Source organism: Plodia interpunctella, chromosome 5 (genome assembly GCF_027563975.2).
Source record: "Plodia interpunctella isolate USDA-ARS_2022_Savannah chromosome 5, ilPloInte3.2, whole genome shotgun sequence".
In the NCBI taxonomy this organism is placed as follows: Eukaryota; Metazoa; Arthropoda; class Insecta; order Lepidoptera; family Pyralidae; genus Plodia; species Plodia interpunctella.
The window spans coordinates 5544493-5570180 of NC_071298.1; the positions used below are offsets into that span (position 1 = coordinate 5544493).

Below are 25688 nucleotides of genomic sequence, written 5' to 3' on the forward strand. Positions count from 1 at the left end.
CTGTTGGGCAGAGAAAAGCAAAATTAAATATACGAAATTATGTTAAATAGATTTTTTCGAATCCTATGGGAAAATCCATTCTATCGATCCTTCCCCTCGGAAAACTAGCATTGCGGGACATTTGTCACTTTTAATTACATTTTTCTAAACTACAATCTACTGAACCGAATCTTGCCAAGGTAGATATTTTCAAGACGCTAGAAAAATAATCACGGAATTAAGAAAGCTTTTCCTTGTAAGAATAACTATGAAATAAAATGAAATGGACCAGCTGTCACTGAGGGAAATTAAAACTCAAGCACTCTTTTAATTATTCAATCATATAACGAGATTTGCTATTATTAAAAATTAGATTTTATAGAATAACGACAAATTATTTTGGATATGACAAAGTTACACGAATTTAGAAAGTAATAATCAAATTTAAAAAAATATTTAAATAAGATAACATAATGAAAGCATTGTATAAGAGTTCTTCCTAGATACCACGAATCCCTAAAAACAGTCACACGATAGAGATCTTAGATGTAGCTTACAACAAATTTAGCTAAGTATAAAGGAGAAGCATGGAATATTTGCGTAATAGGATTTAGATAAGTCGAGATTTTCAGAGGATAAAAGCACAAGTGTATATAAGCGAATTCTTGGGTAAACCCCGGTAAAAATAATCTTAGCTTACATGTTACATTTTCTTCTAGGTAGTTTAAGTATTTATGAACAAGGCATAACATCTTTTTGTAATGCAAATTGGCATACCTTTTTAAAAAAAATTATGGAACTATGTTAGTGAACTTTAGATAGTAGTTATACTTAGTTTAAAAATATAATTTTAATAATACAGGGTGTAAAAAATACAATGGACACCCGTCTGTGAATGAATATGACTACTTACATACTTTTTAGACGTGTTAATTTTAACTTGAAACTTCGCATGAAGGTAATAAGTACCCAAGGTGCCCAGTATTACCACTTCGTATATACGTGTAATAATAAGATTATAGATTATTAGCTGCGCCCCGAGGCTACGATTCCGTGGGAATTTCGGTATAAAAAGTACCCTATGTGTTAATCCACATGTACCAAATTTCATAATAATCCGTCCAGTACATTTTGCGTCAAAGAGTAACAAACATACAATACATCCTCACAAACTTACGCATTTAATATTAGTAGGAATATTAAATAGACGAAGAGTATTCAGATGTGAATACTATTTAGTGCTGATATACTATGAATATCTAACTGCGCGACAAACGGCTTTTCTCGCCATCTTGTCAGGTTTATGTGGCGTTTGCCGACTTATGTAAAGGGATCATGAATATAATAAGGCGACAAAGAAGTTGATATGCTTGTAACCCTCTGAAATATATAGGGGTCTTGGTAGCACTGTTGTATTTCCTTTGTACAATTTGTTTCGCAAAATTCCAAGCTTAGTAAAATGAGTTATGATTCCATACTGGGTATTTTTCTCTACCTCTTTACTACTTTTATATTATAATATAACTCATGAGGTTATTTATGGGGATTCAGAAATCATAATATAGCAGATATTATATTAGATATCTTGATGAAGTTGGATCTATTTCAATTGGAACGAACTGTCACTAACACTGACAAAACGCAGCTGAGATTATTGTTACCGCGAAAGGGGACTTATTTACCAGACCATTATATATAGAAGATAACGCAAGTTTATGTATTATGACCTGACCCAGTTCTGAAATACTTGTCCCAGAACAAAGATCAAATTCAACAAGTGGCGAGCTACTGGGCAATGGGCCGCACAAAATTATTTTATGGAGTATCAAAGAGTACCGGTTAGTCAATCTTAGAATAATGGGAAAATGTGAATAATGTTTTAACGTTTTAATGAAACTCAGAATAGGTTTATCGTAATTTTAGAATTCATTAATCCGAATCATTCCAAGTAATTTGGGACTAAATGCATTCCGAATTCGATTTAACTTGTTGAAAGTTCATGAAGTGAAGAGAAAAATCCAATTTGAAATGATGTTGGTGCTTTAATTCGTGAAATAATTCAAAAACGTGAAAGAGAAAGTGTCTTGTGCAGAACCACCCACTTGTGGCCCTGACAGCGTCCATTATTGTTAGGAATAAAATGTTCAAGGCATCATTGCGTAATCGTATTCTTAGTAAATTGTTTTGTGAAATTCCTACAACGATAATCAAACTTCTACTCGTTAGCCTTTACCGCTTAAATTTCAAAATATTTAAAGATTTTCATCCACTTCTCTTAAGTGTTAAGTTAAAAACTTTTTCACATAATTTAAGGCAATCCATTATTTATTATCTGTTTCAGATAGATATCATTTTGAATTTCAGGATATCCAAAACAGGTTAAAACCTATACCGAATCTTCTGAAAAGATTATCAAAATCTTTAAGACTGATCATGCAAAAAGCTGCTATTTCAACATTATTTAGTAAATACTTCATTTAATTACTAATAGGTACAATTATAGTTCAGTCAATAGGTACAGTGTGAAGTGGCAGTAAGACGTGGAATAAATCAATATTTCTGATTTATTGTAGTTGTACAAACGCAATAAATCAAAGGCAGGCTGCGCTCTTCAAATGAAACTATTGTAGACATTGCGATCGATGTTGGCCGAACAATTGATTGACAGAATTATAGGAACTTACCCAACATACCCAAATAACGAGTTAGGGACTCAAATCAATTCAATTTTACTACTCAAAAGGAGATCGTAAGTATCAGGATAAAATCTGAAGCCGTGGTAATATGAAAAAACCCATCATATAGTTGACATCACACTGTTACTTCAATTTTGAATAAAAAAAAATATTACAAGACAAATAATTTATTTTTTACAATGGAATAAACTATTTAACATATTATAGAAAAAAATGTTAAATTAATAAATCGATTCATTAAATGTATTTGGCGAGTTCTGAATTATTTATAAAAAAATCGTAAATACAAGCGGTGATATTGGTTTTTAGAAGTCCTCAAAAATATTTTATTTTATCCTATCCTACTAATATTATAAATGCGAAAGTTTGTGAGGACGTATGTGTGTACGTATGTTTGTATGTTGTTACCTTTTCATGCAAAATCTACTGGATCGATTGTTATGAAATTTGGTACACGGGTAGAATAGAACCTGGACACATAGAGTATTTTTTCTCCCAACCACGGGAGCGATGCACCAGCGCGCAGCAGTGTGTATATACTAAACTGTGTGTAGGTACTAAAGTGCTGAATTACAAACGTTGTATATATTTATTGCAGGTTCTAATACAAGAGTAGTATAAAAACTATTTAACAACATCAGACTACATACAAACTTATACCTAATTCAAAACACTTGCCATTATACATTTTCGAATTTCAGGCCTAATGTACCTACATTAGGCCTGAAAGTGAGTAAATGAAGAACTACCTAATTCCATTACCTAATGTCGAATTGGGATTGGCTTTTTGCCAAGCATTAATCTAACCTTTACAGAGCCGTCTGCTTTTTGTCACTTTCGCCATTTATTCGCATTTCCACATGGAAGAAGCAAAAAATTAAAATTTAACATAATCCGAATTTTACGTTACGTTGTTTCGACGCAAATGAGCAACTTAGGTTATAATGATAGATAAAAGAATAATGTTATAATTATATTACATAACAACATGTATTGCCTAATAAGTAATTTAATTTTTTAATGTACCTAATTTAGGGTACAGATTAGGAAGAAAATTAAACGGCATATTTACGAAACAACTTATGGTGTATTGTTTTTAAGTTAATACACAAGTACCGGCGACCTCGGTGGCACCGTGGTAAAGTGCTTGCCTCTGAACCGAGAGGTCCCGGGTTCGATCCCCGGTCGGGTCATGATGGAAAATGATCTTTTTCTAATTGGCCCGGGTCTTGGATGTTTATCTATATATGTATGTGTTATAAAATATAGTATCGTTGGCTTAGTATCCCATAACACAAGTCTTGAACTTACTTTGGGGCTAGCTCAATCTGTGTGATTTGTCCTAATATATTTATTTTATTTATTTATACCTACTTATGCCATCACCATTCAAGTAAAACATTATTTTGCGGCATGTTCAGCGCTAAATTCATTACCACCACCTCCAGTCACGCAAAATCGAGTTTTGTCTAGATATCGGTAAATGATTTTCATATGAAGCCGAGACGAGCGCCAGCACCGCGTCCTCGTAATTGCAGCCGCTTAACTTAATTCAGGTAATTTTATAAGGCCTCGGGCTCCGCCGGCCGATGGCCGGAGCGCCGGCCTCCGGCGAGGAAGCGTTGTCTCAATCCAATTGTTTCCTACGTGGCTAATATCATCATCTCACAATCATCTTCCTACGAACGCGGTAGGGAGCTAAATAATTTTAAGTATCATACATAGTAGGTTTATTTTTATCGTATAGTTAATGAATTCTAAAACTTGGAAGAAAAATGTTATTGTGACAAAATATCTATCGTGAAAATATACTAACTGAAATATACTTGATGTCACAGATTACATTGCACCTTTTCGGCAGGGTTTTTTTAGCCTGAGCTTAGGCTCAGAACAGAACAGACTACGAAATCCAACGGTAACTTCTCGTATTATTTTTTTAAGATTCTGCCATTTAGACCACAGTTGCTGTGCATTTTGAAACCATTTTAAATTGGTTGTTTAAATCTGGAATGTTCGTTCAATTCGTTGCAGTTGGATTTCACCGTATGAACCGAACCGACCACGAACCATCTACCTCTGATACGTTATTTTTCATGCCATAACTAAAAGTATCGAAATGGTCATTTTTTTGGCCGGATGTCACTTTATCATTTATCAATATTTTCTATATATTATTACTCTACACCTATATATTTTGCACTATATATCTTGCACAGAACTGAGGTTCCTGCAAGATATAGCTATGTTTGTAAACACGTATAACTCGCGCAATATGTTATGGCGACAGATTTATGTGCGACTATCGAGTATCGGGCACAACAGCTGCGTATGCATCGCTCTTTATGACCTGTTTTAAAAATTATTAATATAGAACCAACTAAGGAGATGGCTTTAATTTAAAAAGAAGGAAATGGATAACACTCAATGGTCAACACTAAACGTTAAGCTTGTGTCGTAGGTGCAACAACAAAACAGAAAAAAGCACGAAAGCACCCAGAACCGTCATATATGTAATTCCGAACTCGGACATATGCCGACGCGAATATATTAACACTGAAAAACCAGCAATGTATACCTAACCTGCCAAAGTTTGGCAAACAGTTCGACGACAGTGTGGAGCCGGTATGAGACTGTGCTGGGACTGAGAATCGAACCTAGGATTTAAAGATGTAGGTACGGCGGACGCGCATGGTTACAATGGTAACAAAGTAATTAAGTAACAGATGTGATTTGATGATCTGGTATAATTCAAATCACGTCTTTATCTCCTATAAAAGTAAAGCGCTTAAGGCCTCGCAACTCGGCTTTATTGAAATTTAAATTCTCAAATAGTTTCAGGTTAGCCAATACTTTACAATCTGCGCGGGAGGTGAAACGAATTACTACTAGTTGTTCGCCGCAAACTTAGACCTCGTGAACACAATAAATTTTTACAAAATTGTGAATATTTTACGAACGACTTAACCGATTTTGATGCCTCACGAACATAAGAATTCTATTGACCGATTTGCCTCAAGTTGACTTTGTAGACTTCGTTCGCTTATTTTATTACAATACGTAAATAAAATTAAATCAAGAAATGAATTATCCCAAGAAAAAAGAATAAGATAGCCTTATGAAATATTATAATAGTCACAATCGCGAAATGCATGTGCAAAACAGTACACAGTAATGGACTATTCGAAATGAAATCACAGAAACGTGAGAACGCAACTAAAACGCTGTTTAGTTTCTACAAATGAAACAAGAGAAAAGATATCACGGCATTAAAAGTTTCAAATGAGATTAGGTTCTTACAAAAAAATGCAATAGGTAAGCGAGGGATTAGCTAAAGATAGGCAAGGGATTTGTTATTAAGCACTCTGCATAAAATTATACCTTATAATATTTTTGGAAAGTGCGTCGATTTTGCTATTATGTAATGTTTTTGCTATGTGTGTACATTAGTCGTCTCCATCCACGGGAGGATATGGAGTGGTCCTAATCTAGGGCGGAGCCACACACCACGCTTTTGGTTTCAAAATCGAAATGGATCAAAATCAAAAATTAGATCTCCACAGCTTTATAATTTCTCAAAAAATTACTGGCATTTCGAAACTATACTGACTTATACTGCTGAGAAGATTTGCCGAAACTCATGTAAACAGTGTTGGTCCCCATCATGCCAGAAGGGCTTACCATTATTGTTTCTTTTAAGTTACCAGAAAATGTATCAATAGAAGATATCAGACACTAACCGACTGACGTGGAAACTTAAACCCACGGGGATGTTCTGAAGTGAGCATTAAAAGGCTTTTTGGGAAATTCTAAGAGGGTGATTGAAATAGTAAATGACATTCACTTGGGACAAGCCGCTGCTGGTATATAATTGTAAATGATATATTTATTATTTATACATATATATATTGCTGATGTTTTCTTTTTTAAGATATTTAAGAAATTTAAGTTAATTTAGATAATTCATTCAAATTGATTTAACTCCTTGTATATTACTGTTTATAAAATTGTTTAACTTAAATATATTTTTTATTATGAGTTGACCGCCTGTAAGTGGGCTAAAAAGATACTTATTCCCAAAGTAGGCTAAGTTTGATCACTTGAAAAGTTAATTACGCTTCCTTTCCTCCCCCCTCTCTCCCTTTTGTGCCGATGGAAATATGAAACTTTAATACTCACTTACCCGTTACAGCACTTGCGAAATCAGTTGATCTAACTTGTATGAACCATATTTAGTCTATTTGTTTATGAACGCATATTTGATTACTTCTTCAAAAAATTATATGTAATCATGACTACAGCAGTACAGTGCGAAGTAAAATATGGTAAGTACAATAACTGCATAAAATGCAGTTATTGTTGATGTGATTGATTGATGAAACATGTCCAGCCTATTTCCATTCATGTAAGCCACTCGTTTCGTCACATCTACTACTTTGCTTTGTTGTCGAGGACATTTATTAGTTTTGTCATCCATGTCTACTCATCTCAATTAGGAGCCTATAAATTTCCCCACGGACTCAAAACTTGAGTAAAATTCCCAATGTTAACTACATTGGGAATTTTACTCAAGTTTTGAGTTTAATTAATTGTGTATTCATATCACAGAGCAATCTTAGGTGGGTTTAAAAGTACCAGACGAAGTATCAAAGTGACAAACTCAGCGATGGGTCGAGTCGGCCATTACGGTAATCCCGGCAGAAAGTTGTCCGGCACCATGTCGTCTATTGCAGTTTTAAATCCTGGACTGAATTTACTGTATTTAACGACGCAATATTACTTCAGTAAATGACACTTATATTTCAGCAGAGTCGTAGCTTTTTTGCTGTAAAATCTCTATTTTTTTTGTAGATAATTGACGTGCACGAAATATCAAATCTTCCCAAATCAAAAATACATACAAAATAAATATATAAATATCATTACCGTAAATAAGACAAGTGAGAAAACATATGTGAAAATTTCTTTTTAACTTTTTATTTAATTGCGTGATACTTAATTCAGTTATTTAATGCGCCCTAGTGTTTGAAATTATTGAAGTTCTTTCGATGTTACTTTCAGATATATCACAGTAGAGGTCGGTGCCACAGATGAAGCATTGTCGAGTCGAGGCGCGTTGCGGGCCGCGATTACAACTCGCTGCCATGTTGTTGAACTTGGACATTATGGATGGCCGACAATCATTGGAACTTGTTGGCTGTATTTATTGTTCGCTATGATTAGTCCGAACTCCATTGGAAGAGGAAAACTAAAGTGAGGGTGCTGTTTGTTTGGATTCAAGTTATTTAGAAAAGACACATGAGTTAAGAACCCAAATTAATAAATGGAGAGCATGCTATAATAAAATAAATAAACTAATGTCGTTTTCACTTTTTTCGAACGGGTGTAGTGTCATGGTTGAAATACATTTCAGAATTTGGGAATTTTGATAAAACTGTTTAATTTTTTTTAAATGATTTATTTTATAAATTGCGAAAATTGAAAAATACTAACTTGTTTGTATTTACAAATCTATCTAAAAAAAAATAATGATAAATATTAATTGAATAATTTTCAATTAATATTTATCATTACTTTTTAGATTACTTTTATTATTTTTTAGATTGCTTTTAGTAGTCTATTATCTATGACATCATAAATATTAAAATGGAATTGTGTCACTACATTATATATAATAAAAATACACAATTGTACGTAATTGCATAAACATAATAAAGTATGCTCAATCAAACAATAAACAAATTACATGACAGTCATTCTAGTTACACTAATCACGAAAAATATGTTACTCAATATTTGTCGGAAGCAATCGTAATTTTATACAGCGGATTTCTCTACCATTTACAGCGAAGATGATTTCATCTCAAGCGGAGATAAGCCGGTTTTGCTCAAATATAAACTGATAAACAATGAATAATGTGCAAATAACTCAAGTTGCACTAATTCAATGCGCACTGAAGTCCTCAATGGGCCACTTAGCAGCTTGTTTGTTTCACCGGTTACCAACTTTCACTAGCACTTCTATTCTTGCTGAAGTGACTGCTTCACACCAGATAATTGATGGTACTCGGTCGAAATAGGAAGGGAACTACAAGAAACCTATAAATTCGTAGAATAACTTCCCCTCCGTTCTACCTCAAGTTGTTGAAAATCGAATTTGTGGTATACGAAATGGCTTTGCGATGTTAATCGAGTTGCTTAGGTTCTTGTTTTAAAATTCAATGTACAAAATTTATCATGTGCCAGAACATGATTATTTATAAAACAATTATGCCTGACTTTATTGTTGTACTCCTGAAAAAACAATTCTTTTTTGTTAATTCCTTTTAGAACCTAAGTATGCATATGATTATAAAAGGAATTAACAAAAAATAATTGCATAAAAGATATATGTTACGAACTTTAATTGTACAGAACATGGCGGAAATAGGTACTTAATTGCCGGAAATGGTCCCTTCGAACAATCTCTCTTATATTGACAATGTCAAGTTATTTGTGTGTGATGTAGTAAAACATAGTTTGTAACAGGATCTCATCATTAAAGACTTAAATATAAGTCAGTTGCAATGCGTCACCACAAATACATACATACATACATGATTCTTTTTCGTAAATATTTTCAATTTACTTTGTTACAAATAAATTTATTATAACCATCTCCACAAAGCCCCAATGCATGAGCTCTTCCCGCTGGTAGGAATTATTGTTTTCTTTTTCAATTATCGCCACTACCGGTTACGATTCTAACTATTCTCATTATAGACGGGGTATGGAAACTCATTGCATAAAATTAAAAAAAAATACTAAAGGACATTATCTACCAGTGAACCATAATACCAATAGGCAATCATTGATACGTTACGAACTAAATAAACGCCCAGTCCACGGACGCCTCATTGAACGCCCGTTGATTTTTGTGCATTTAATAATAATGTATACGAATTGAAACTATTGAAATATTTTTTATAAATAAAATTATACGTTTTACCTATTCAATGCATTGTATCGATCGAGGATCTGATTTAGACATATTACAGAAAAAAATAATGTTATTCCGGTCAGATCTACAAGATCCATAAGGAATCAGATTTTTTTCTAAATTATTAAAATGTTTAAATATTATGACAAAATTGGTTATTTAATTATACAGCAATATTTATTAGAAATTGTTTCCCCGTGTAATTTTAACAGATAGTATAGCTTTTGTTAATTTTATATAAATGTATTAATATGTATGTCTTCCATGATTATTGTTTGTGGAAATAAATGTTTTCTTTGTTAGCTTTGCCGTTATAAAATAGATCAGTGGTTTTATTTGATTAAGATTAAATGAAAGCAGGTATGTTTAATCCCATCGGTAATTTTGCCGACGGTCGAGAATTACAAATTGAATTAAACTTTCATTACTCACCCGACGCAAAATTAATTCTACATAAACATTCACAAATAGTTTCCAGTTTCCTATATCGGAACTATCATGTCAGGAGGTATAATGACCCCGTACATTTTCGTTATTACATCACTCGTTTCTTACCCTACTTTGCCATGTCGTAGCCTGTCTTTATTTACTCTTACAATAAAGAATTTTGAGTTTTTCTGTTGTAAGTAGGTAAATAAATATATAAGTACCTATGTCGCTTTTATCAAATTCTATTTCATATGGGGTGGCGCATTAAGTAGACAAGTAGGTAATATAAATAGCAAAAGATTAACTAATCTAAACAATATATTATTCTGTATTTTCCAGTAGGTACTTATTTCTAGAACCTATATATACCATAGATGAAAAATCCTTTCCAAAATCAGAAAAAACAAGCGGTGGAAATTTTTTACGATCAATATAATATAGTTAGGACGTGTGCGTGCGAATAAGTTTTTATATAATGACCCTTTGTTACGTATTCTATATTGTACTTATAACAAAATTTTAACAACCCCCATGGATTTAGGTTCTATTTGAAGATTTTTCTTTCCATTAATATTGGATATTGTACGGACTTTTTACTTATAGAAATAGGTACTGCTTTTGAACATTTAATTAAAAGGTTGATGTTTTGCTTTTATAGAAAATTGGTTTAAAATGCAGTTTTATATTTCATTTCATACCTACCTAAAAGTCTGTAAAATGTAGCTCTTGACTATAATATTTGAAGGATATGCCGACAGCGTTGCACAGATAAGGATACCTAGTCAAACTTCGCATTTCGTAATTGACGAAAAAGTATTTTAGTAGTTACAAACTAGAATTTAATTATACACTCACCTTCAAATCGCCGAGTTAGTTCGCGCAGCAAAAACTTTACAACTGTCGAATGAAAAGTTCTGTGATATTGTTCAAATTGTGTGCACTGGAAAACTAAGTCACGACTCACTCGATGATGATATTTAGAGGGAGTGTGTCGTCGGAAATAAATGTTTCAAAGAGTGGATGTGTGACGGGCAAGTTCTCAGTGGGAACGGTTGAGCGCGCCAAAGTTGTGCGGCGTTCGTTTCGGACGGCGGGCTTATATCTCGCTGAAGCGGAGGCCTACGCGCATGCGCCACTACCATTCATGTCACTGTCTCAATGACCGCCCCCACAGCCGTCATCATCTTCCTTCATCTTTTTTTTACATACCATGTTACCATTATAACTTTTTTATATTTTTTACTCATTATGCCTGTGCATTCTGCGTCATTTACTATTTTTAAAGTCCAGTTACAAAGAACATCGTATTAGTTTCCGAAAGTATAATAATTTTCATATCAGTATGTAGTACATACATAAGAAGAATACTTTAACGCTTAACATGATATTTGACTAAGAATTTATGTGGTCCTTGAGTTTAATATATAATAAGTGTGTGCTGTGGTCTATAACAATTCACATTTGTCACATTGTCCTTGCTAAACTGCAGTTCTTCCTATTGACATGCAGGCGCACGCTCACACAACTTCTAAAGCGATTCCGCTAAATGTTCCCACTTCATCTAACTTGCTCCCAGCGATATACTCGATAACAGCTGCTGGAGTATCAAGGATCTGCGATTAACTTGATTTATACGAGTTTAACACATAACTTTGCGATCTTCGCTAGTGCAGTTACATGCCTAATCGGAGGTTCAAGGTTAATGTGAGAAGTTAAGAAAGTAGTTTCAACAGAATAGAAAGTTTCGTAACATATTATTTTTATGTAAGTAAGTTTAACTTTTGACGTTTTTTACGTTTGGCTCCATGTCTTAAAACAAATTCGAGTAAGGCAAAACAATAGATGAACAAACGATAACTATTGATAGTGATAGGTCTCACAAAACCGATCTGGAATCATATCCTCAAGATTGATAAAGCTGTAATAAGAACACGAAGTCAATTTCTATGATAATGAACACCTGTGAGACAAAGAAATGTTCTGTATTAATGCAGCGCTGGATGAGGCAGTAATTAAGAATAAGCAAGTACACTGTAAAATGTTGTTCTAACAGACTTACTTTACTGCCCTCGCGCAAATGAAACACCAGTAAACATAAACAGTACGCCTTCTCAGCTCCTTTATTATTGCAGTTCAAACATCTTATTCGTTACATAAATGGTACAGAATCCATTTATGTAACGAATAAGATGTTAAAGAAAATATTTTAGGAAATGACTTATTACTAACAGCATAATTAGAATGTTATAGTTGTGGAACGATTAGGTACTGGCGCTATGGAAAACCCGTAAAATTGAGTAATAAAACATAGGAAAATCCTATAAGTACATTCGCAAATCTGTCAATTATCTCTTTCTCTCATGAGAACGTTTTCGTGCCACCTTTAAGGACCTCAGAGCGAACCCTAGGGTCCGCTTTCCTACCTGTTCCTCTCCACTTCGCAAGGTCACCGGCACCCGTAGTTTTCAAACCATTGAAGCATCTATCATAATACATATAAATAAGTGCGATGACAAGTTGCGATGATTTTATGTATGTTGTTAACCCTATCACACAAAAAATGATTAACGCTAAAGGATAAACCAAATACGAACACTTTTTTTCTTAAAATCCCTTTTTTTTCATACCATTCACACAATTGATAGTCCTATAAGATATTTCCTACTTTCTAGAAGTAAGTACCTTTTTAGTAATCGAAGTAAATACTACAAACTCACAATACAAGTATATAGCATTCGAATATCGGACTTAAACAGCAAATGTCCCATAAAAAAGTATAGACAGATACCTTAGGTAGATATAGGTAAATACCTAATTGGCTCGTTACTTCTAGTTTAAGTAGAATGAAATGTATTTTGAAGTTGACGAAAAATCGATGATCAGTTTCGGCCATGACCGTTCAAGGCCTTGTAAAACTGGCAAACAAGCACAATGCACCAATACTGCCACGAGAAACTATAGATAGTTTTATTTGATAAACTTTGTTACAATGATAGATAAATATCGATAGAAAAGAAAAAAAATAGGCCAACCACACCTTCACACAAAGATAAGTCTCAGAGCAGTTGCTGTCTATATTAACTATATAGTTTTAAAACGCGCCTTCATTCGCGTGAATTTCCTAAAACAACGTAATTTTTCTTATCCATGTTAATGTCATCAAAGGTACCTCCCATAAATCCTTCACCTTAGATCTAACTATATTTATGCGAAATTCTAAAAATTTGGTGAGTACTTAGTGATGAAGCGCGCAGAAACTCACTTTTGCATTGATATATTTTAGTTGGGTTTAGTATTATGACAAGATTTTAATGAGTAAATACTTAATATAACTTACAATGTCACTTCATGTAATAACTAAGAACTTCTATAATATTTAAGTATTTAACTATAGGTGTACCTAATAAACTAGATTCGATAAAAATATTTATTATTTGTTTAGGACCATTACAAAGACTTCATCGAATTTAAAATATTAATAATATACTAAGTAAATAAAACATATAGTAAAAGCTTTGGTCTGCAAATTTTAGCAGGTCGATTTCCCAAAACCAAACTGACTTCTGACACTAAAAATTGTAGGTAATGGTGGCACCACGTGGGTCCTTTGTTTTAAATAAAATACACTCAGAACTCAAGTAACACCTCTATATTTTGTCGATAAAGCAACAAATATTATAAGATATTAAACAAGTGTTGACTAAATTATCTACTAAAATAGACATTAAATAACATTAGGTTGTCAACAAAAATGACAATGAGTGCGATTGGAGGGCAAGGTATCCTACTATATACATACATAACGCTAAAGATAACTACTATCATAAAATCTTTAGACTTTCGCAGTTGCACCTTGTATCGCTAAATATTTCATTTGCCTTGATTTTTACGAGGCATACAAAGTCAGCAATTAATATTTTTATTGGGCCCGACGTCCTCATCAATATTAATCGTCTTCTATCTTTATGCCATTATTCCGATCCCGATAAATTGTGAAGGAATATTCCTAAGTCGAATCTACTTATTCAAAATTTCCTATAGACATGGTGTGAAGGAAAGTTATATTTTAAATGTATATAATAACCCTTCATTTTTTAACACAATTAGGAAAACACACATAAAATAATCATAAACGTAAGTATGTAAGTTCATGTCAAAATTAGCCTAGCCCAAGCCAAGGTTTCCATAAAAGTCTCATTACATGCTTAATGCTAAAATTGAGTGATGAAATCAACCTTTAATTTTGTATTAGATACTAATACAAATTAAAGTAATATTAACTTAAAATAATTCGATCAAAGTAGTACCTACATAGCTAGGTGATATTTATAACGCTGCTATACAAGCAGGATAAAGATAAATGCTAGAAATCCTCCAATGTCCTACTCATTTTTCACGCAAACTTTATCGCATCGGTTATGAAGCCTGATGATCGTCCCGAATTAGGTTTTATTTGCATTAGGCCCTTTCGCTGGATTATGTTAATCTCGCCATTTATCTTACCTTCAACTCGAGCAAAGAAGATTTAAAATTTCTTTCAGAGTAAGTACATCGTTTGCTTAAACATTGTTTAATACTTGAATGAGAAATTGTGGCACCTTAAATAACTCTTAGAACCTTATTTTGTTTTCGATAGGATTTTTTAGGATACATACCATAAATTTACATTAAGAATATGGTGAAGAAGAATCGACGGTGTTAATAATACTTCTTTATATTAACCCCTCCTTCTTTATATAGAAATAGAGACATATATAATAATAATAATAATAATAATGTAAATATACTACTTAAATACTATTACTATAAATAGGCATAGGCCTCAATGTGATAACGTTTTGATCGTTAAGGGTAAAATAAATTGCTTACTTACGTACTTACTTAACTTCCTCCTACAGTTCTAAGAGCAGCCCATAGACCAATGCAGATTTTTTCTAGGATCTCTGCAGCATGGATTTAGTAAGTACTACGGAGTACGTACCTACTAATTCCATGCCCTGCAGTTGTTCAATCTCTATCTTCTATCCATTTTATGGCTCATTTAATGTTATAGAAATTTACAGCGTAACAACTCGTTTATAGAAAAGAGACGGATGGATAACCAATGTATGACGGATGTCAGATATCAAATGTAACTAAATTTAGTACCTTATTTAGTAAAATTATAAACATACATGACTTTCTCAGAATAATAAAGTCACTTTTCCATCCAATGAATCTAAATCTCATCATAATCATCATTAATTTAAATAAAAATCACAGACTTATATATTAATAAAAATCACGGGGTTAGGTAGTTTTCTTTTCAGTAAGATAAATCCTCTTTGATGGCATTGACAATCTTTGAAAGAACAACAGATGATTGACAGAAATTAATTACAACATAAATTCCAGTTCTGGTTATTTTCATTCAAATAAAAAATAACAATATGTAGCTTGGGAGATACTTTTAGATTTTGCACTGCAAAAATAAATAGGTTCCAGTGACATAAAATATGGTATTCTGAACAAAATCAATTATGAGGTTGTGATTTATATAATGTAAGTCGACAAATATATTTTACTAGAATGGCTTCAAAAGAGAATAAATAGCCTTTGAAAAGAATACACTGTATTATTCAAAAGGTTTTTTTTGTGCTGTCGTCTGCAATTATCTTGTCCTATTGCTCGCCACGTGTATCTAGAAAATACGAGAAATATCGTCACTCTTAGATACTTAGAATTTAAATAACACAATTATAGCATCTTCAAGCTACTTCTTATAGATATGTTATGCAACAACAACAAAGTGCGCCTAAGAAGTTTCTTACGCACGCAAAATTTTCTTTGCTAATGCTCGTGCGAATTTTAAAAAATTATCTGCTTTGTGCTCCTCTATATTTCCCATGTAATATTCCCATATAAAATGTCAACTTTCTATGCACAGTTGTTTCAGCTGTGCCTACCTTGTCTATCTGTGTCTACCTTTTAGTTAGCTGCTAAAAAAGTTCAATACGATGATGTTGAAATAGATGATGATTAACGCCAAGTATGACAAATTAATCATAATACCTTCAACCCGTCGTGCACATAGATTATTCAGTGTTTAAACGTGCTACATAAAATCATGGCGACGCGTATGAGAGGATACATTAACATTTTAATTGTGAACGCCGCTGTAGCGTTTTGGGTGCGTGTCCACTTGGGGACCTGTGGCACAAAATATCGGCTGTATGGAATTAAAAATGATTGCACGTTTCTTTGCTCCGCTCATCTTCTATGCCATAATTTATGAAAACATCAGCAAGCCCATAAATCTATGAACCCTTTAGTCTTCTTCTTTTCGAGTGTTTTATCACTAACACCGGTGTCAGATTTTATTCAAGTCGCCTAAAAGCATCTGACATGACTTGACAAACGGTCACCACTAGATGTCCGTAGGTCGACTACCTACGGACATCTAGTGGTGACCGTTTAGTGTTAAACACCGTATAATACATATGTACAGTTTGACGTGCCTTCCTATGATTTATCGATTATATAACGCCCATCAGCCACCCATAAACCACCATCATCATGATAATCATATTATCTTTGATTTGATATTGCAAACTTTCCTGGCCGTGTGGTCGTCACAACATTAGCTCACATGTCGTCCTTGGGAACATCGAGCCTACACTTGAGTATGTTACTTCTGCTAGGACTAGGCTGAAGCGGCGTGCCCAGACATTTGTTCCCTATGTAATTTTCGGGTTTATTCAAAGGGAATTGATGCCAAGGCAAAAAAGACTAAAAAAGGCCAAATAATTCACTTGGGTGATCATCAATTTAAGATCAAATGAAGACACAAAATTTCATTTTGTTCACCCAGATGATTCACTCAGGAGTTCAAAGTGGAATAAACCAATTTTCGATCTGATTCTACACTCTCATTATTTCGTGTTCATGGTCTGGAAAATCACTATAGGACTGACATCCAATCGGCCGGGTGACGAGTTCTTAATCGGTTATTATAATTTTCGCCGGCCCACTAACGAATGCGTTAAATTATACTTTGATGAAACAGTTTGATGGATCATGGCCTCATATGCCTCGCATAGATTTTCATGTGCGTACATATTCATTATGGAGCAACTTCGGATTTTAAAATAACAAATATTATATATTTTTGTTATTTTAAAATCCGAAGTTATTTAGCCCAAACACCGCATCCTACATTGGGCTATAAAATTGTTCAATTCCCTTAAAACATTTATACTTTCTCTTTTCAGATAGCGAGACTTCCAGACTACTGGCAACATGGTTTCTGGCCACAATAATATAAAGGTGACTTACGACGCATCAGAATGGGCGAAATTTAAAAATGGACAAGGCATATTATTTAACACCCTACTCACTTTCTTTATTGTTCTCGCATTGTACTTGACTACGAGGAACTGGCTTGAAACCGGGCCCGAGGAGGTGGACGTGGGTGCACTGCATGTGTCACATAATCGCTATCGAAAGAAGCAATCCCCGACGCGTCGACATAGTCCCTGCTGCTCCTGTCCCTCCGTGCCTAGACACCGATGATCCCAAGCTACTATTGTCTTCTCTGACCCAAACTACATCATTTGTCTTCGCTCATCTGTCCTTCTAATTTATCACTAAACACAAACTGGTGGATATTAAATTACATTGCAGTCTTAGCGTGTTTCCATCAGATATCCTCTCTGTGACTTCATTAGAAACCTAAGCTTTGAAAATGGTAGGTTGAATCTACACTAGACTTTACAAATTTGTAGTCTGAGCCGAGTAAAGGTGAGACAGCATTAGTAGGCATTGTGGGGATAGGAAGTTCCTTTTTACAAATAATATTGATCGGCGCAATGGCGATCCCATTTAAAGATGATGGCCTTAAAAAGCTGATAATCTGGTATCCGGTCGCAGTGCTACATTTTATTACATATCAGGCAATAGCGAAGTACAGTATTTTTTATCACAAAAGAAATGAAATATACAAAGTAATAATAACATAACAACAAAAACAAAGAGAAAAATGAACGTCAAATTTTTTGTGTTTATTGATCTAGTATTTTTCTAATCCTAAGGAGTAGACGATACAGTTTTTTTTATCAATACTGTCAATTAGAAAGGATTTAAAACAATTTGGTGCCCCAATAATTCCATATTTCTTATTTGTTGAACTTTCTCCTTTCTTATTTGTTGAACTTTCTCCTTTCAGATAGCGAGATCACCAGACTAACGACGACATGTTTGACAATATAAAGGTGACTTACGATGCTAAAGAATGGGAGAATTTTAAAAATAGTCAAGGCATATTGTACCATACTTCAGTCACTTTAGTTATTGTCATCGTATTATACTTACTTACATGGCGCTGGCTTGAACCCTCGCCGGAGCACAGTGATTCGGAAATCGAACTTTATACTCAGGAAAGCTTATTATCAGAAAATAATTATTAAAAATATGGATCGCATTTATTATATCTCCATTTGTTATACTATAATATATAAAGAGTTTAGAAAAAATGATTTATTTTTTTATGTTTGGAAGAAAACACTCAATTTAAAAAATCTTTTTTTAATGATGTAATACCTACCTACCTATATGTTAGAATGCTAAACAACCCATATTTTTAATAATTATTTTTTAACATTAACCCCGTTATTCTTAAACAAGCTATACTTTTAAGCTGAAGTATGTTTTGTCACTAACGCACTTTACAGAATGTGGCTTTGTCAAATCGAGATAAAACCTTATAGTATGCTTTGTGAATAACAGGGCAAGTTTCTATCAGTATGGAGCTCAAATTTCGAGCCACTGTACGGAGGCAAGAAGTTACACTACATAAGTAAGACACAATCGCTGTCAAAAGCATACCGCGGCGGCAAGATTTCGAAAACAGTACCTTATGAAACTGATCTTAATTGTGAACACACAGGCCTCTGGTCAGCGAAGTGATCTATATTGGTACTAGTTATGCACAGAAAAAAATTGCAATATGGGCAATACCTAACAACGAAACTAAAACCAAATAAACACAGTCACATGACAACAACCCAAATAGCAATCATTAGAGTCAATCAGTGCGCAGGCACCTAATTTTCCATCAAGGGAACAAAATAAAGTATTTTATCATTTTGATTACATTTATTATCCAAGCAAATGTTTACACAGTACCTAAACCCATCAGCGTTTTGACCCAAATTCTCGGTGAATTATTTTTAAATCAGCAAAACAAGCAATGTTGCTGTGGTCTGTGCGATGTATACTCGTAGAAGCTAAACCGACAACGGATCCCTTCTGAATCAACAGGTCTCCAGCCCGTACCGGGCAGTTAGATAAATCTTTGACGCAAATCATGCTCGACTTCTTCATATTTTTTAAGGAAGTCAAGGTTACGTTGACAGTTTCATCGTTTCGGAGTATCGTGGCTGGCTGCCGAGATAGCGTTTTCGAAACTCGCTCCATCAGCAGAGGCCTCCCTAGTATGTACGCCTTCGACTTATAATCAATTATATCAGCTATTTTAATAACAGTAGAGCACGCTGACATCTTTTCCATTGTAGTCAAAATAACAAGAGTATTAGAAATAGCACCGTCGTGTCTTATCGGGTCTACTAAGTCCACAGAAAACCCTTTTTTGCACAACTGACTGGAATAAAATATTACAGTTTAAGATACAGTCGAGGGGAACCCGTCAGTAGCTAAATTGCTACATATGTGCACAAACGCTCGCGCTACCTTAGTTTTATCAAAATCATCAGATTTATCTTTTTTTGACTATTCACACAGCGCGAGTTAGCTAGATGACAAGGTCAGAAAATTCTTCCCTTTTAAATCCGAGACCCTTCTAAATCTATGCTCCTAGATAATATTTAGGATCATTATAATAATTAATAGACTGTAAAAATGTAGCCGGATCAATACATGAAGATTTAAAGTTGACAAGAAAGCCTATTTAAAAAAAAATATAAAAACATTGTAAAAAAACAAATTTATTTTAAAACTTAAAAATGTGTGATTTTATTTTTGTCATCTCTTGTGTTTCTAGTGTAATAACTTTTAGTGATTCAATGACTACTAAAACTATTTAGGTACTGCATTATTAAAACCTTATAAATACAGCAAATTATTTCAATTGATGACTATTTGTATTCAGGTGAATCACATCAAAACATACATAATGATATGATAATATAGGTAGTTTACCTACAGTTATGTAATAACACATGTAAAAAGAATATTAAGAACTCCACCTCTTACTTTGTTGGACTTCCTAATCCTAAGCGTATAGGGCCAGATTTCACGCACACCCCATTGGCGATCACTGACGATGCACTGATCACTGCGCCCAAACATAACAATTGCTGCGAGGATATCAAATGTATTCTGGCAACAAAAGGGTGAGCTTCCACTTTGACTAGATGACATTTAATCTCGTTAGACTCATTGGCGTTCTTATAAAAACCCTTGTAATGCATTACGAAGTTGTTTAAAACACATCCAGCTATGCCCAAGCATATAAAACCCAGTACGAAAATAATGGCCAATTTGCTATATTTTGTTCTGTCATCCCATGGAATATTAATAAAATCAAATTTAAATTCTTCTGCTTTTTCGTTATCTTCCGCGATTTTGTTATTATGTTCCATAATTCTAAGGCAAAATATATCAAATGAAAAGACACGGTTTGTCACTTTTTAAATTTCTAGTAGGCTGTGGATTTTATCATATTTATAAAACACTAGCTTCACTACGGGTAGATTTTAGACTAAGTTCCTTCTCGGTATTTTCAAATTATTGTACCTACGCAAAATTTCAAGATTGGTTTAACAAATAAAGTGTAAAGAGGTAAATAAACTTTCGTATTTATGATATTAGTTTTGCATTGTGCTACAAAATGTTTGAAAGAAATGATTCTATTTTCAACCGGAATATCTGTTTTGATAAGGTAAAGCGCAAAAGTATATAAAAAAGTCAGTCTATGTAGATTGTATATTCAATGGTTCATAGTAGTCACAGTGAAAATGGCTGCGAGCCGTTGTACGTGTTTGATGTGTTTCACAAACCAGAATATCTGCATCAATATGGAACATCCTGTGGGAACATCTGATATCACGCGGGCAAAAATAAAGATCAAAGTGGATATAAATTTTATATTCAATGATTCATAGTGGTGACAGTGAAGTTGGCAGCGAGCGGTTGCACGACGTGTTTGATGTCGAGTGCAGTGCGCGGGTCGCGGAGCGCGGCGGCCGCGTGCGCCAGCTGCAGCGCGCACTCGGGCGGCGCCGACGCGGGCAGCGCTGCGCACTCGCGCTCCAGCGCGCCGCCGACGCAGCTCAGCAGCTCAGAGAACCCGAGCGAGATTGCGCCGCGACGCAGCCGATTCAGCTCCTAATTTATATATTTGGTTCAGGATTCTTTGCCTTGTTAATGAAAATATGACTCGGTCAATCTAGTACAAATGCTGCATCTTGTCGGGCAGAGCACACAGCGGACTCGTTTATGTTCTAGGTACTTTTTATAGGCAGACTGTTAATTTGAATTTGAAACCTTGCACAAACTGCGTCTGTGTTAGCAAAGCAAACAGCGCCTTTCTTTTTTACAAGCAAATGGTAAATTAGAATGAATAATGGCTCACACAACTACGCAATGTTCATTCGAGTTCGGGGATAGTATGACATAACAGACTGTGAATAATTGAATTAGGAACCTTGTACAAATGCTGTGTCTTGTCGGGCAGCTTGCGCGCGTGCCGCAACACCTTCTGCACATCGGCCAGCAGCGCGTGCGGCCGCGCCCACGCGAACCCCGACCCGCCGCTGATGTACGAGCGCCACGACCGGATCGGGAACGTCTCCCCTGCAGATAGATACTACGACTTTAGTTTGTTATGAAACTACTGATTAATGTGCGATGCAAGGTTTTAAATAGATTAAATAGTTTGCCACGCTACACTGTACATTTGTGACTGACAATCTCATCACACTGAGCAGCAGACACGTGTGACTCACCGACGCTGGCGTCGTCCGCCACGCCCAGCTGGTCGAGCGAGCCCAGCCAGGGCGCGGCGCCGGGCCCGGGCCGCATCACACTCAGCAACAGGCACGACCGCCGGGCCCGGGACGCCTCACACCACACCGTAAGTGTGCCCCACCATTCTGCTCCCAGTTGAACTATTGCCGACATGCTTTCAACCTGTAATATATGACAATATTGTTACGAACACGTAATACTGTCTAGAAAAATATCTCAAGGTTTCTAAACAATAACTCTGTGAACCCTAATTTCAAGATCAAACTTCTTCCTGCAAACAATAATGCACCTTTGAATCCAATTGTATGTACTATGTTGTACAATAATACGTGTATGATAAGGACATATTTTGAGATTATTCTCGGCGGGTGTCATGGTATATATAAGCGCAAATGAGTGTTGATTTTCATAACATGTCCTTTTCCTATATAAATAAAACGTTAAAGCGGAAGGAACTGCCAGACTAAATTTAAAAAATATATTTTTTATTTACCTTTAGCGCGCCGTGCAACAGTACACAGAAATTGGGTACTTTACTTGGATCTGACATATCTTCTTCAGTAGCCGAACCATCTGTGCTCGAACCTTCCTGTTGAATAAAATCTTTTTATAAAAATGTAATAAACCAGTATCATGTTCATTAATTTATTAGATTTTACATAATAAGTGAATATAATATTTTTGTTATTAAACTTAGCACATCAAACACAATACAATTTTTTTCGTTTATTTGGGAGTAAATGGGGTTTGTTTGTATTACCTTTGTTGGTGTTTTTGGATCATAATTTTCCCGGCCGGCACTATTGCCACCTCCAGATTGAGCTTGTGGTATGACTAAATGTTTACTTATTGCTATTGGAGTACCTGTGAAAAAAAAAAGTATATTTAAAATTATTCATCTAAAACTACTTATAGCTGGTATGGGTGAAACAATATGTAGGATTAAAAGTGTTGTAACACAAACTATAGAGTGGCCACTCTCGAAAAAGTAGATGAAAATTTTTCGGAACCAAAGTTTCATGATATTTCAAAGTGGTTAAATCTGCGAATTTCGTTGTAACTAATGAAAACAAATGAACCGCAAGAATAAAGAAATCAGTCCAATACATACACAGCACACCACATCCTAAGCAATTGGGTAGTCCATAATTGAAATAGATTACCCGATAATTTGAATATATTGATTAACGAAGATGTAATTACTGCACCAGCAATAAAGTCTTTTAAAAATTTGGATATTGGATAGAAATGAACAATGTGTAATTGTTTAAAAACTAGATTGAAATAAAGTTACCTAATATCAATGAAAAATTGAATCGAATAATAGAACTTTTAACACTGCCTGAAATTGTAAAAAAATATATAATATTTAATATTCAATAAATAAATAATCATACCCAAGTCTTGCTGATGAAGGAATCCGACCACATGAAGTTGATGGGCGATAGTATAGCTGGCGGCCAGGCCCTCGTGCGAGGCAGCCTGCGGCGCTGGGAACAGCTGTACGCGCGATTCCAGCTGACCGCACTTGAGGGTGCACCAGAACTCTTGGTAATGCTGCTCGCACAGTCGAGTCATTGTTGAGATTGTCTATGGCAGAGACAGATCTTTAAAATAAAATATACCTACCTAATAAGAAATTTTAAATTTATATTGATAGCATTTTGATATTGTTTCTATTTTTATTGTTGTAAATATAATATGTAAATAAATATATTGCACTTGGAGTTTATCTTTATTTCTGATGACTTTATAATGTAGGTAGCCACTTGAGAATATTTCCTTTTCTCTTATCTTATCCTTGCATATTAAATATTCTCAAATATTTATACAATTATAATTTGAATATATTGATTACTCAAATTATTCTATGATTATTCAAACTATCAGGTAATCTACTTCAATTACGGACCATACAATATATAAGAAATATTTGAGTATAATTGTAGCAACCACGAATATGCTCATGTGAGAGATAAAAGTAACTCAACTAGGTACTAACATTTATTATTAATTTTGAAATTTAATTCAATTACATCACTCAATATACGATTTATGACATATCAGTGAAATGGCAGATACTTACCCCTGAGAGACTGAGTTGCTCTGGACAGAAAATGGCACCTCGTGTTATACTTAAATTTGAGCCACTTGTGGTATTTACCGCTAGATCTACAATCTTCTGGTACAGCGGCATAGCTGGTGATAGAAACAGAAAATATATTTCACATAATTATTATTCTAGGTCACCAATTGATTGCACTAAATGAGACACTTATTTGTCATGCTTTGCTTAAAAATTATGAGTATATTGTAGTATTTTATATCACAATCGTTGATTTTATGAGCCTAAAAATACAGAAGTTTTCCACTCCCTTCACAAGGTTATGATTAGCCACGAATAAATTTTATATATTTATTATATGTACAATCACTTACCCTGTTGCAAACAAGAATCGTGTGGAGACACTACAGGAAGGACGTGTATCCGAGCAGGATATGATGGAGGCAGGGGAAGGGCTTGGGTAATACGGTTTCTGCCTATGGAACCAACCCCACAGCTCCCATCAGTTACCTACAATGTTTTCAATAAATCTCCATACATAATTTTATATTTATTCATAATTGAAGAATGTTGGTTAGTACCGAATTTACATATGCAACATTAGTGCAGCAGAAAAAGTAAAGTATTTACCATTTATGTCAAGCAAACCAATTAATCAAAAGTATTGCTAATTTAATTGTCATTTTAAGTTCTATTCCTTGAATTCTTAAAAAAATAAATGAAATGTTATAAAAAAACAAATATTTTGTTTTACTTACCAGAATTATTTGTACGGCAGTTTGATACCCCCACTCACTGAGTATAACTTGGTTTACTCCAAGTAGTGCAGTTTCTATGCTAGTCTTATCACCTTCCTCTAAATGAGGTAACTTACTTCGAATACAGTCATAATCCCGAGTAAAAGGTACAGTTACTGAAACAACAACGTTATACATCATATTTTGTTGTGAAAATGACTTGCTGCAATTTTTTCATAAGTATATAGGGCCTTTACCTATTATACCTATTATACCTATTATAATATATTATTATGTTAAATTATACCTTCATAAGATGATGAAAATGTGACCAAGGAAACGTATTCCAATTTAGAATGTAGACTAAGATAATCCAAAAACGTGTTTATCGCCGCTGACGCCAATGATAATCTTGTATGGCTTTCTGTGGCATCTGAAGTAGGCACTGGTCGGAACATGGATAGAGATATATCTAATAATAATACTGTAGGCATTTTGCATTACTTTATCTTACACAGAAAAGAAAATCATCAAAATATTTATAAAGATAAAAAACTACTGAAAGTCGACTGTTTGTTTTCCTTTTCAATTCAACAATTTTGTTTGATACTTATGACAGCAAGTTGACAGTGGCAGTTGGCGTACAGTTTGGCATTGACGACATTGGAAACAGAAAAGAAAGAGAAGAGGACCATATATTTATAAAGGGTCCCGCGCGCAGGACGATTATGTATGGCTACATTACTGATATTAAGAACATTCATTATATAGCGTAAATAAGT

At 34.3% G+C, this 25688-nt stretch overlaps 3 protein-coding genes and 2 long non-coding RNA genes across 11 annotated transcripts in view; 2 read left to right on the forward strand and 3 right to left on the reverse strand.

Annotated features, from left to right (window-relative positions):
• The window catches only part of Dh44 (Diuretic hormone 44), a 45534-nt gene extending 34377 nt beyond the window's left edge, over positions 1-11157 (reverse strand). For all 6 annotated transcript variants that reach the window (XM_053745652.1, XM_053745650.1, XM_053745651.2 and 3 more), the window contains exon 1: positions 10936-11157. The gene's annotated coding sequence lies outside the window, so the exon portion shown is untranslated. The remainder of the gene's footprint in view (positions 1-10935) is intronic.
• A 4282-nt stretch (positions 11158-15439) lies between these two features.
• Positions 15440-19206, forward strand: LOC128670148 (uncharacterized). 2 transcript variants are annotated; one of them, XR_008404728.1, is made up of 4 exons: positions 15440-15621; positions 17331-17806; positions 18284-18329; positions 18844-19206. It is a non-coding gene; the product is annotated as an uncharacterized LOC128670148 (long non-coding RNA). The 2 variants fall into 2 exon arrangements; XR_008404727.1 differs by having other exon boundaries at positions 18284-19206.
• On the reverse strand, positions 19201-20902 carry LOC128670147 (uncharacterized). Its single transcript, XM_053745581.2, has 2 exons — positions 20329-20902; positions 19201-19717 (listed from the first exon to the last, which is right to left on the reverse strand). The coding sequence occupies exons 1-2, from the start codon at positions 20715-20717 to the stop codon at positions 19252-19254; spliced, it is 855 nt and encodes a 284-aa protein (XP_053601556.1). The 5' UTR covers positions 20718-20902; the 3' UTR covers positions 19201-19251.
• A 305-nt stretch (positions 20903-21207) lies between these two features.
• On the reverse strand, positions 21208-25517 carry IntS14 (Integrator 14). The gene is made up of 10 exons (XM_053745580.2): positions 25214-25517; positions 24928-25082; positions 24544-24679; positions 24191-24303; positions 23502-23694; positions 22865-22968; positions 22598-22693; positions 22083-22266; positions 21782-21930; positions 21208-21462 (listed from the first exon to the last, which is right to left on the reverse strand). The coding sequence occupies exons 1-10, from the start codon at positions 25398-25400 to the stop codon at positions 21226-21228; spliced, it is 1554 nt and encodes a 517-aa protein (XP_053601555.1). The 5' UTR covers positions 25401-25517; the 3' UTR covers positions 21208-21225.
• On the forward strand, positions 21866-23831 carry LOC128670149 (uncharacterized). The gene is made up of 2 exons (XR_008404729.1): positions 21866-21979; positions 22604-23831. It is a non-coding gene; the product is annotated as an uncharacterized LOC128670149 (long non-coding RNA).
• Positions 25518-25688: the final 171 nt, after the last annotated feature.